Source organism: Stegodyphus dumicola, chromosome X1, assembly GCF_044657685.1.
Source record: "Stegodyphus dumicola isolate Sdum_Otavi_A_Nest chromosome X1, ASM4465768v1".
Classification (NCBI taxonomy): domain Eukaryota; kingdom Metazoa; phylum Arthropoda; class Arachnida; order Araneae; family Eresidae; genus Stegodyphus; species Stegodyphus dumicola.
The window spans coordinates 242,071,980-242,085,743 of record NC_140780.1 but is presented as its reverse complement, the minus strand read 5'-3'; the positions used below and the strand labels follow the sequence as shown (position 1 = coordinate 242,085,743).

The 13,764-nt window shown below is 32.2% G+C and overlaps 1 protein-coding gene across 2 annotated transcripts in view; it reads right to left on the bottom strand.

Moving 5' to 3' along the window:
• The window catches only part of Sara (Smad anchor for receptor activation), a 112,466-nt gene that overhangs the window by 18,961 nt on the left and 79,741 nt on the right, over window positions 1-13,764 (bottom strand). For both annotated transcript variants that reach the window (XM_085807299.1, XM_085807300.1), the window contains exons 16-18: window positions 13,144-13,387; window positions 4,292-4,438; window positions 4,056-4,200 (exon numbers count right to left, since the gene is read on the bottom strand). In XM_085807299.1, coding sequence (XP_085663425.1) covers window positions 4,056-4,200; window positions 4,292-4,438; window positions 13,144-13,387 — 536 coding nt within the window. The remainder of the gene's footprint in view (window positions 1-4,055; window positions 4,201-4,291; window positions 4,439-13,143; window positions 13,388-13,764) is intronic.

The window sequence follows — 13,764 nt, the reverse complement described above, 5'->3', positions numbered from 1 at the left end:
ACCAAACCATTATCCTCAGCTACCAAACAGCAAATGTACGAGATAAGATAAGAATGGTTGGAGAGGAGTTAAGCTCCTGGTGCTATCTATTGATGAAACAGGAAAACTAAAACATAATATCCTTAAAGGCTGAAGGTAAAGGTGGATTTGAATTAGGGCCGTTAACTAACACAGAGCAATTTTCTGAATGTGATACGCCTCTAGAAACTCTAATTCACCAATGGAAGATGTTTTTCGAATAATTTTGGCTGCAGAAAAATGAAAAGTGTGATTTTCAGACCAACAGTAATAGGCACCAGAGGACTTGCGTGTTTCCTTTTTTCAAACATATGCCTCATGTTCCTTAATGAAAAAATTTTAAGGCTCTCTTAGTTTGGTCAATACACCACACTGGCAAAGAATCTTGTAAATACCCCCAGGAATTCATATCCAGAATGGGGTCCTTAAGTATGGAACTCGGAATTTTTCGATAGGAGAATAAATGACCTGAAAGCTAAATTTCTGTAAAATATGTGCAATTTTATAGCTAATTGAAAGAAAGAAAGGAATGACAACAAAATTTATATAATCTCCTACAACAACAGCGTGTTTTTTGGTGTTCTGTGACAAGAATATTTTAATTGCTTGTTTAATAATGTTGGGTGGAAAGCCCCTATCAATAGCTACTGCTTTTAAATAATTTAGTTCTTGATCAAGAAGAGCCAGTTTGGAGGAGCGTACTTGAAGAGCACGGAAAACAAAAGAATAAAATGAAGCTAACTTTTGTTTGGTCAGATATGGTTTGAAATGTGATGGAAGGCAAACTGATGAAGGTTTATTGTAAGCAATAGTACTGAAGTTGGGTGTGTTACATGTGACCAAAATGTAGAGGAACGGAAGAGAATTGCATGTCTCAAGTTAAAAAAAACTGTGAATAGCCAGATCAATGAAATTCATTAGTGAAAGAATTCATCTTACTACCATCAAACAGGGTTTACGTAGTGGAAACATACTAGGAAGTTTACAGTTTCAAATAATTTTGATTCACAATAATGCATGTAGATATCAGCCAGGATGGACCTGAGAAGGCTTCCCATGGCTAAACCCTCAGTTTGCTTGTAAGTACTTATTTTGGAAAACAAAATGCGTTTGTTTCAAACAGAACTGTATAAAGGAAATCAGCTCATCAATTCCAATGCAGGAGAAATGAAATTCGCGAAGTGTAAATTTCTAGGAGAAATGCTTTTAATCTTTTTTTACAAACTCTATTGAATTTTTTATGGTGTAAATGTTATTATCTAATAGAGGTGGAAATCTAGAAACTATATATTTAGCTAATGGGTACAAGGCATTGCCTAAATTTGATACAATAGGGTGGAAATGAATATAATAAAGAGCATATCAGCTGGCACAATTCATAGCAGAATGGATAAGCAACTGTTTTAAGTTGGTCAAAAGGATTTCTGATGATTTGATCATGGTTTTTATTTTTGAGAGGTCTGAAGGTGAAGGGTCTTTAGGGATCAGATTACATGCTCCTTCATTTAAGAGGTTACTGATACCATCAATGTAAGTTTCTGGTGCATCACAACTATCTGGCCACCTTTGTCAGCATTCGAAATGATTATGTCAAGGTTAGAAACAATTTTGCGCATTGTACCTCTTTTTTTTCGCATTTAGATTTGGTTTCAGAGGACCGACAAAGTTGGCTAGATAGTCGTCCACAATGCAGACGATACTTTTACCCTGTTTGACAGTCATAAAAATGATTTAAATACAGTTCTTTCAGAAACAAATTCCATTGATCCTACTATTCACTTCACTTTTGAACTTGAGACATGAATTCTCTTCCATTCCTCAATATTTTGGTCACATGTAACACATCCAACTTCAGAACTACTGTTCACCATAAACCTTTATCTGTTTGCCTTCCACACTTCAAATCATGTCATCCAACCAACAAAGGTTAGCTTCATTTTATTTTTTTGTTTCCCATGCACTTCAAGTCTGCTCCTCCAAACTGACTCTTGATCAAGAACTAAAATATTTAGCAGCAGTAGTTATTGATAGGGCTTTAAAACCCAGCATTATTAACCAAGCAGTTAAAAAATTCTCGTCTCAACACACCAAAAAGTACACTCTTGTTTTAGGAGATTATAAAAATTATGTTTTCATTCCTTTTTTTCCATGAATTAGGTATAAAATTGCACATATTTTACAGAAATTTAACTTTTGGGTCGTCTATTCTCCTATCAATAAAATTCCGAATTCCATATTTAAGGACCCCATTCCGGATACAAATTCCTGGGGTATTTACAGGATTCCTTGTCAGTGTGGTTTAATTTACATTGGTCAAACTAAGAGAGCCTAAAAATTTTGAGTTAAAGAACATGAGGCACATGTTAGGAAAAAGTGAACACATAAGTCCTTTGTTGCCTATTATTGCTGGTTTGAAAAATCACACTTTTCATTTTGCAGCCAAAATTATTCAAAAAAAATCTTCCATTGGTGAACTAGGTTTTCTAGAGATATTTCACATTAAAAAAATCCCTCTGTTCTAGTTAACAACCCTAATTCTAATCAAACTCTACCTTCAGCCTTTAAGGATATTATGCTTTAGTTTTCTTGTTTCATCAATAGATGGCACCAGTAGCTTAACTCCTGTCCAGCAATACTTATCTTATCACTATATCTTATCTTGTGCATTTGCTCTTTGACAGTTGAGGATGATGGTTCTGTAAAACCATCAAAACTAGTCCTGTAAAAAATTACAAACATAATGCTAATTTTAGTCATTTGACTTCTAAATTAATATTTGTTCAGCATGTTATTTTTACCTAAACTACACTACTAATTGACTGTGCTTGCTTTATGTGGAAAAATCCGGACTACCTTCAACTCCAAACCTTATATTTTACTCTTAAAAGATGAATTCATGATCCAGAAAGCCAGGAAAATGGAGTAGGATGCACACTCATTCTTCATTTTCCCAGAGAAATTACACAAACTCTACAATCACATTTCATTGTGACAACTGAAAAGCTGCCCACAAAAATAAACATCAAAAACATATATTTTATAATAGATGTAATAGAATATGTAATTAGGGGAAAATAAATACAGATAGTTAGATGCACAGACTGGCTTGGAACACGCTTTCAGATTTAAAAACGCTTTTTTAGAATATCCTTATTCCAACATTGTCACCATATAAAAAAAGAACAGAAGTGCCCTGAATACTCAGATGACATAGATCAAAAAGAAGAGAAGAAACAAAGTAGAATGAGGAAAGGAAGATGAAAAGTTTATTAAAGCTATATTGTAATATGAAGAAAAAACTACAAAACTGAATCAGCTTATATGCAACAATATGCATATTTAATTAACAAATAACTTATATGCATATTTAATTAACAAATAAGAAATGCAGCATAAATTTGATAACTGATGCAAACAAATATTATGAGTTCTGTGACATACATATGCACGCATGTAAACAGGCTTTTCATAAAGCTTTAAAAACCCAGCTACATTTCAGGTTTCGGTACATAATTTTTTTCAACAGATACATATGCACGCATGTAAACAGGCTTTTCATAAAGCTTTAAAAACCCAGCTACATTTCAGGTTTCGGTACATAATTTTTTTCAACAGAGTAACAAGTTTTATGTTAAATATCAAAAAAACATCAGGACTGTAATTTAGTAGTAGTACAGGCATACTTCGTTTTGTTTTGCATGCACTTTGCAGATACTGCATTTCTTTTATAAACTCAACGTTTTTTAATAATATCTTCCATATATACTGGTCATTTTGCAATGGTATAATTTTTTTTATTATTTTTATAATGAAGGCTTCCTGTTCTGTTCCCTCATTTTTACTACACTCATATCTAAATGCCCAGTATCTATTTCTTTCTCATCATAATGCTACTCTAGACAATCAAATGATTTGAAATAATTTTTACCACTGCATACAGTCTTCTGGAGGCGTTTGCAATCAGATTTCAATAGTCTTCCTGAAAATGCAAACGAATTGTGAGACCAATTTAAGTTATTTTACACATATATACATACCCTATCTTGTTCAGAATCTAAAGTTACTCGTAAACCCAGTTTGGTGAGTTCTGCTTCAGCAAGCTGGTCAAGATAAGGTGTTAAAGCCATGCAACAGGACTGTGCAATTGTTTCAGCAAAACGACAAGGATCAACCAATTCACTACTAGAGAAAAAAAAACAAGATATACATTTAAGAACTGAAGACCACATGAGCAAATAAAAAAAAAATGTACTTAAATTTTTTCAGTACATACTGCAAACCACTGGAATTTTCATCAACTTCAAGAAAGAAAACTTCAGTCCAGCGTATGAGATAATTTTCACCAGCATAATCAGTTGAGGTATGAATTCTTAAATTAGATACACCTTCTAAGCTTCTACCATCTATGGGGCTTCTCACTCTATAATCATACATAAATAAATTTTTAAAATACTCCATTAATTTAAAATACAAAAATGGTAATTAAATAATTACGAAGAAAGGATTAAGACAGATTCCCTTAATTAATAATTTTGTGAATCACATCTACATTATATAATTAATTACATTTATCATATACCTGCCTGCCCTTGATTACTGATCCAAGAAGGGCATATATGCTTTCTTCTCATGAAAAGAATAGTATACTTGTCACTTAAAATATTCAAAATAAATCCATTAATTTCTAAATATAGTCTTTTTCTCTCAACTACTTAACAGGTTTGTCTAAAAACTACATAAGAAATGCTTTCCTTGCATAGCGACTGGCCTATATGTGATAGGAATACCTCATTTTCAAACCTTGCATTATTTTATTATGTTTCAATGCTTCACTTAATACAGCTTGCTTTTTCAATTGCAGAAGACATTAATCATACAAACTTCTCACTTGTTCATTAATGTCTATTACTTCAACAAAAATCTCAGCTTCAATCTTATGGAAAAAAAGGCCTAGCATACATAGCAATATGAAAAACACTGCATAATTAACCCATTGCAATCATATCTCGCCACAATACACTTTAATCCATTATGCATACAAAGCTCTATGAAACATACAGAAAAGTATTAAAACCAAAAGACTAGAGGAGAATTTTGTAATTAACCACTCTGAAACGGAACACATTCTTTTTACACTTTTTGCTTTTGGGGGTAGATCAAAAAACGGCACAAAGAATGGATTCCTTAGCGATGAAAATAAATTCCTTAGCGGCATTTATCTATGTTCAGTGCCACTATGCTCTCATGTCACCATACAGTTACCACAACATGCTTTACCACTGCGTTCATATGTCAAGATATAGTCACTAAAATAAGCTTAACACTGCACTCATACCTCACTATATAGTCACTATCCTACTTTTTACATTTATTATGCTTGTATGTAGCCTTTTCTTGTTTGCTGATTGCGTGCGGATGGAAACAGGATGGAGGGGCAGTGATTCAGTAAGTAAGCACCGGAAACCAACATGTAAAATTGTTGAACACAGGCAGTTTGGTCCGAGATTCAAATCCTGTGATTAGGTTGGCTGCATGGGTGTTTTCATGGTTTCCCCCATGTGTAATGAGCATATGAGTAAGTTCCCTTTAGAAAGTCCACCACAAAGGCATACCTCCGCTTAGGCAGATAGCCCTTGAGTGTTTTGCCACAAATAGACCAACCTAAAGCAATCAGTAAGCAAAAGATACTTGTTTGCCTATGTTCCAAGCATTTTTCTACATCCCTCCTCTAATGGAGCTGATTTTACGAAGCGTGAAGTAAAAAAAAAAAAAAACCTTGTCTCTCTAAAAACTTTCCAGCTTCTTCTATCACTTCTTCCCAGTTAGTATTAAAATTTAAAATATTTTAATATTTTAAAAATTCCCAAATGACATTCACAAAGTGAAATTATAAATGAATTGAAAGTAGTAATGTCAAATTTGATATCTGCACTTATAAGAGAACAAAGAATTAGACTGTAGTGAAAATTGTGACAGAAATAGTTATGAAGAAAATTATGTTAGCAGTTATAGTACTGATATCATAGTCAAAAATACTTTATTATTTCTTGTTTTTACAGTTTTCTGGTTTTTCACAGCTTTTACCCTCTTATAATATGCACTTGACAGACCTTTTATGTCACCCAATACACTGACGGTTACATTCATTATTAATGCAATTAATTCAGGAGTTAGTTTTATTGATTTATAAATATACATATACACATTAGACTTGCACTGGTCCTGACCAAGGAACTGTGAGTAGAAATTAAAATCTTTTTAATCACTATTATTATTACAGCACAAAGTCTGAGACACGGACGTCCAATATTAGAAATGATCTAAAATCCAGAATAATCTTAAAATTTATAATATTTTACTTTCATCGTCGCATGTTCATTCAACACGATAACTTGAGTAACGGCTTATGCATCAATGCCAAAACAATTTTGTTATATTAGTAATTGAATAACAAAGAGTATGGTAGCCGTTTCTTTTGAGTATGGTAGCATTACGCTTGACAATGATTACAGATTTAAGTTAAATGTGCTAAGAAATGGTTTTGTTGCCTCAATGTCACAGGTGTTCTCACATGCAAGTTACTTTTAAAACATGCGATTTCACCTTAGCTCTGCTATTTATGTTAAAGCTCATCGCAGTCTTATCTATTGCTGATGTGTTTGATCTTTCAAAATCCATGCCTTCTGTTGGTACCCCTTTCTCCTTCCTTTCTCCCATATCGTTCTTAAGAACTGCAGTCAAGATTCTTTCAGGTGAGATGCCTCTGGTACTCACATGAAACTGATAAAGTAACTGATAAATTTTCAGATGATAAAATCAATAAAAGAATATGCTAAGAAATAAGTTATTGGACACTATTTATGTGTATTAACCACAAATTGCAAAATAGATGCAAATGAGAAAAGCAACTTTTTTTTTTTTTTTTTCATATTTCAAAAACCTAGCAAACCTTTCTTAGTGTTTATTTATTTTACATAAATGGAACATATACGCTGGATAGCACTCATCTTCAATCACAGAAGTTACTAAAAACAAATTTATTTTATGTAAAGGACTTAAATTAACAAGACCAAATATACTACATGTTTTCGAAGTTTGTAGCTGGTGATAAAAGTAATGCTTTTATTTCCAAAATATAATATTTAATTTTTTTTCCTTCCACAAATGAAATCTCATTTGCAATTCAAGTTAAAGTTCTATGATTCAAGTTCAAAGTTCTGGGTTTGAAACAGATTACAAGGTGTTTCATAATGAATGGAACTGTTAAGGCAGAAGAGAAGTGACGCCAAAAATCTAAGGAGAATATTGTTTAACTAGAGTGATCTGGCAACCATGAGTGAAAAAGAACAATGTGAAAAACTAGCAGCCATGGATTCAGTGTGAGCTGGTAGCTCAGGTTGGTGACATGTTGTTAAGGAGTGGATTGCAAGAGTGTTTATCCGAATAGTAAATATTCCACTAAAGTTCTTACATGTGTGTGCAATGTCTGTTAACAGAAGTAAAATAAAAGATGATACAGCCCATTTCAAATTTTGTGAGTGAATTCCATGAATATTTGTGTGATTCAATTCTATTCTCGAACATTTGTGGGCCTAGTGACCCGGTAGGAAGATGTATCTGTAGATAAAAGGCTGATTAAAAGGCAAAAATATGACGTGTTATTAAATTGATAAAAAGAGTGTAATGCTATGTGGAATTCGTCGCAACTAGTGTGATTGGAATTATAATTTTTTCATCTGGATTACCTCAACTGGAGGTAAGTAACTTTGTTCATATACATTCTGCATTATTAATTAGCTCTAAATTATGGAGGCATTGTTTATTAAGAAAAGAATTTTAAATTTAAGTATAACAAAAGGTACTTCGGATTTCGAAAAATGTACTTGTGATGAATTTCAGCTACAACTTTTTGAAAATAAATGTGCAAAATTTAACAATGAGTGTTCAGATATTTTTAAAAATTTATTTGAAGCAGTTGATGAAAGAGATTTTGATAAATATGTGACTGAACAGCAAACTAGTCGAGAACATTGGTACTTTACGGGTTAAAGTTAAATGACAAATGTCAACACTATTAAATGTCACACAAATGTCACACATTTAAGATTAAATGTAATAATTTAATTAAATTATTACATTTAATTAAATGTCACACATTTAAGAGGCAAGTAATTTAAAGATTGAAAATACCAGTGCATAAGGTATAAAATTACCTGAATTAAACTTGCCATCTTTTAATGGAAATATTCAAGACTGGTTACGCTTTCGGGATCTTTTTATTTCAAATATTCATAATTCCCAAAAACTCTTGTATTTGAAGTTATCAATCGCTTCATGGCGAAGCAGCAAGAATTATTCAGTCAATCACAATTTGTAATGGTAACTATAAAATTGTCAATTTGTAATAATAAGTATAAAATATTTTTTAGAAGAGAGACACTCCAATAAACGTGATCAGGTCTTTGCTCAAATAAAGCGGTTCATGTCAATTTCTCCCATAAAAAAAGAAAACCTGTCTTCTATTTTATAATTAGTAGGCACAATAAATGAAAGTGTTAAGGTCTCTGGAAATTTTAGAACAAAAAAAAAGGGGGGGGATTCTCAGAAACATTTCTTGCATATATTTTGCTAGAAAAATTAGATGCTTCCACTCGTCTTTGGTGGGCAAGAGATTCAAAAACAAATAAGCTACCTAAATTATCTGAGATTATTACATTTCTAAAAATTAATGCTAGAACTTTGCAGTCATCAAATGCATTTAATGCAAGAAAGGATCAAACTATTCAAAAGGTTAGGCTTTTGTATCAAATGTTAAAAGTCAAGATTTTAAATGTATTTCTTGTAAGATTAACAATATTCACAAGTTGTATAAATGTGACACTTTCTTGAAAATGATTGTAAGTGAATGTCTTAAATTTGTTAAGAAACACAAATTATGTTTTAATTGCTTGCTTTTTAATCTGACTCATTCTGCAAAGAGCTGTTGTTCAGAATTCAGCTGTTTAAAAAGCGCATGAGAAAACATCATACCTTGTTGCATTTTCCCAAGCAAGATATTTCACAATTGTCTGCTACCAGAGCGGCTGCCGTAGAGAGGAAGGATACATCTCTTAATAATTTTGACCTTCCTTCAGTAGACAATTCGAAGCCGAACACTGATGCCAGATGTTTTGAAATGTTATCAAACTGCAACCAAAATAACAATTCGGAATTGACTAGTTTGTCTGTAATTGCTTCACAAGTGATTTCAAAGGAAGCATTATATTACAGACTGCTGTTATTTATGTTAAAGATTCATTCGGGAATTTTATTGCACATTGAGCTCTTCTTGACAGTCGAAGTCAGTATTGTTCCTTTACCTATGATTTCGCTAATAAGCTTGGAATAAAAAGGAATAAAATTAACATATCAATTTCATGTTTAAATGAAATGGCCTTTATTAGTAAAATCCAAGTTTACTCCTGTGATATCAAACAAGTGTGATTACCACAGAGCTCTTGAATTCTTTGTTGTAACTTAAATTAATGATTTAGCACCACCAGTTATTTATTTTAGTTTTACAATTTCACAGCTTCCTCAAAACATAAAACTAACAGATCAGCATTTTAAAAAACCACAGAAAATAGATGCCTTGTTAGGTGCAAAATGCTTTAATGAACTATTGAAGGCTGATCAAATTCATCCACGAAATTCGCATTTAACTTTTCAAAATTCCATATTTGGATTTTGCTAGCAGTTTAAATTTTGGTTTAAATTCAGACAATACAATTCAGTGCGGATTTATGAAAGTCGAAGAAGACTTCACTAATCAAGTCGTTTTGGGAAATTGAGGCTGTTATACACTCAAAATGAAAAATAAAGAAGTAGAATGTGAGGATAATTTTGTGAAAATCCATCAGCGGGATATCAAAGGTAGATATGTAGTGACTCTACCATTAAGGGAAGATGTTCAGTTGGGTGACTAGCCACACAATGGTTAAATAATTTGTGGAAGAAACTAGACAAAACCCCTGACATGTCTAGGGTGTACTGTGAATTCATGAGTGAATATGAAGCATTAGGGCATATGCAAAAAATGCAGAGTGAGTCAGAAACTAGTTATCCAAGTTTCTAGACGTTCTATGTGTGCCATCTCTAGTGACATGACAAATATCTATGCAGTATTCCATTTTCTGCCACACTCGCAATAGGACATGCTTTGTTAATGATTCAAGCACTTCAGTTACATGCTGCTTCAATTCCTGTCAAGTCTTTGGGAAATGTAGGTATTAACAAAATTTTGTCTTAAAAACCTTATAGGACAAAATCACAAGGGTGATCTGGTGATTTCGTGGCCAACAAAGCAACAGCATATCATTTGATCCAGCGCAGGCAATACAGCGGTGGTTTAAGCTATCATTCACAGGCACTAGCATACATTTTTATGCCAATGTGATGGAGCACCACCTTGCTGCAGAATGAAGCCAGGAACCACTTCCTCCAATGGAGAAACAACCATTCTGATAGCTTACCTTGGTAAATGCACTGGTTAATTGATTTTTCCCCGAAGAAAACAGGAACAAAAACACAACTGTTGAAAAGTGGCATAGAAAACGTCATGCCCATGACTATTACACCACGTGAAGTTTCTGTGCCCCAAAATCATCAATTTTTGCCAGAAATATGAAAAGTGGCTTCATCCTTGTTCCTGAAACCATCTACCTTCAGCTTATCTTGCAGATTCTCACAGAGAACTTTATGCAATAGTTTGTTAGAAGGTTTTAACACCTGCATTATCTCGAAGGTGCAAGGCTAAAATTGTAGATGTTTCCATAACACATGCCACACCATTACAGAGGCATACTACATTCAGAACTTGCACAACATGCTGATTTTGTGGGACTTTGTAAAAATGTTTCATGAATTTTTTTCACCCACTTCAGTTTTGGCTGTTGTTCATTCCAGGCTGGTTTTCCTACAAAAGTAGCCTGCATGCTGAAACTGCTTCCTACTATTCTATATTGGGACAATGTGGTGGTTCTTTACCAAATTTGGTGCAAAAATGTCTTTGCACAATGATAAGTGATGACACCTTGGCATATTCCAAAACTAAGTATGCATTCCCCAACATGGATGGGGACATTTTGATTAACAGTGCCTCTAGTGGTGATTTCATAACCATAAAATTTTTCACTGTTGCCAGATAAAACTTGTATAATTGCATTTTCAGAAATAATTTGCCTTTATAAACCAATAATAGAATTTGTCCTATGCTATTCTTTTTTGTCCTATTCAATATGATATACCCTGTACCTTTCAATACATTTGTTTCTGAGTAATTCTGTGGAAATAGTAACACATTATTGATCAGTTTAAAAAATATATTTAAAATATTAAATTACAAAAAATTTTGGTATTTATACTACAAAAATAAATGGAAAATTATAAATTCATGAATCTATTTGATAACTGGGGAGAAACTTGGTATTTGAGAAAGCTTGGAAAATGCCTCAAAATTTGTACTATGACACAACAACTTTTCTAGCCATAGAATACATATGAACCTTGGGAGCTAGTGTACCTAAGTTTTAAACACCTAAAAAAACCATCCCGTCTCCCCAGAATGGTACTAACACTGTCACCAAATGTTATGGCAGTTCTATATTAAAAGGTATTTGAAATATGCAATGCCCTACACAACAATTACATTCAGGTCATGGGTTGCAGTTAATACTCAAGTTTCAAATTTTGCCGATATTTCCCTTGTGTAACTGCTTAATCGATCCAAGAATTTAAAAATGACATTATGATGAGAAAATTAACAAATAAGGATAATAGAAACAAAATGAATCTATTTCTAACACTGAAATGATAAATTAATATGTCAGTTGCCCTTTTGAAAAAGCAATGAAGGTTGCTTTTGAAAAAGCAACCTTTAAAAAACGAAACATTTCAAATAAATGTCCAAATCTGCTGAAGTCATTAACTACAAAAATATCTCATTTAAATAAATGGCACTTGACTGTTCAAATTTCTGTTATGAATTCACATGAATTAAGTTATTGAGTTACTTTAATTCTTAAGAATTTCAATATATTAAAAAAAACTAAACATTTTTTATATTACACCAATGTAAAGTCTCATTTTTACATTTTAAAAAATACAAAAGTTGTGAAATGCATTACTTTAGAATATTTCTCTGGTACATTTAATGTCGCATGCCAAACAAAACCACTGGTCAAGTCATTTTACAGCTAAAAATTTCAAAATATGCAAAATCCTCTAGGTACATGGTTTAAACTTTTGGTTTTTTACTTTAATTCTAGTTACTGTTGTATGTTTATTTCAATAGTCCAACTTTAATGCATTCATCCTAATAATTTAAAGTTAAAAAAAAAAAAAAAAAGAGTCATTCGTTTCAGCATCATGTGCACGTTCATAAAGATACTGATTTTGTCAAACACAAGAATGATCATTTCAGCAGATTTATTGCATATTGACGGATCCCCAAACACTCAAATGACTGAGTTGTATATATAATCCACAAATTCTTTTAATCAATGTGCTTACTTTTAGCAGAAAAAAAAAAAGTTAATGGAATAAATTCAGGTAAGTAATGAAAAACTTCCATGCATTAATAAAGATATTTTTCTACTTATTCTAACTGCATTATTAAACAATCAGCATCCAAGTGATTCTGCAAAACTTAAAAAAGGCTATACTTAAACCTACACATGAATCTAACAGCAATTCTGAAAAGGATATTTTTCTCATAAACCTGGTATATGATCTTAATATTTCATGAATATCCCTTCTTTTAACAAGTATTTTACTGTATCCTCCATGAAAGAGAGAAAACTAAATGATTAAAAGGAAATTCCCCAGAGATGACGGTAAATCTTAAAGAATTTACCCAACTTTCAGCATAAGAAGATCAGTTTTTTAATTAGCTGCTTAAATTGTATGTGTAAATATTAGTCCTCACAGTTTTGATCAATTTACATTAATTGTTTCGAATGAAATAAAGTGCTAACATATTAGCATATTCTAAAACAAAAGCAATGTTCATTACATTTCAAGAAATCCAATATATAATATACTCATAACCACGCACAGAACAGTACACATTATAAACATAAAAATTACCCTATATTAAACTTTTTATCATCTCTGGTCCACTGAATGATAACAACTTCCTCTGGCTCAGGGGCACTAATCTGCCCACATTCAATTGTCAAATCTCTCATATCTCTAAGAGCCAAGTGAAGAGAAACCATTGTTTCCTGTGGAATCTGCACAAGCAATCCATCTTCAACAATACTGAATTTTGCAGAAAGTCCAGAAGAGCTTTTCAGAGCACCGCTGAAGACAATGAAACTGGCACCGGTGACTAGTGGGATTAAAAAAAAAATACAGAAAGTACAAAACATTATTTTCCAAATTCTTTTGTTTGTATATCAGTAGTAGAAACAAATCTAAATTCATCTTTCTTTCATAACTGCTTAAAAGCAACATCATACAAATTTTATTCAAATAAAAATAGTTCTTAACAAGTCTATGGATGCAATACTATATTTCATATAAGCTCCTCTTAAAAAGTTTATGTATTCCATGACACTTATATTACATACTTTTTTTTTTTTTTTTTTTTTTTTCAAACTCTATTTCCACTAGTTCCAAAAATAATACTTCACAGTCTAATGTCATCAAAGACATTGACTTTTATGTACAAGAACTTCTTATAAAAACAGAGCCAAACTGAAATGC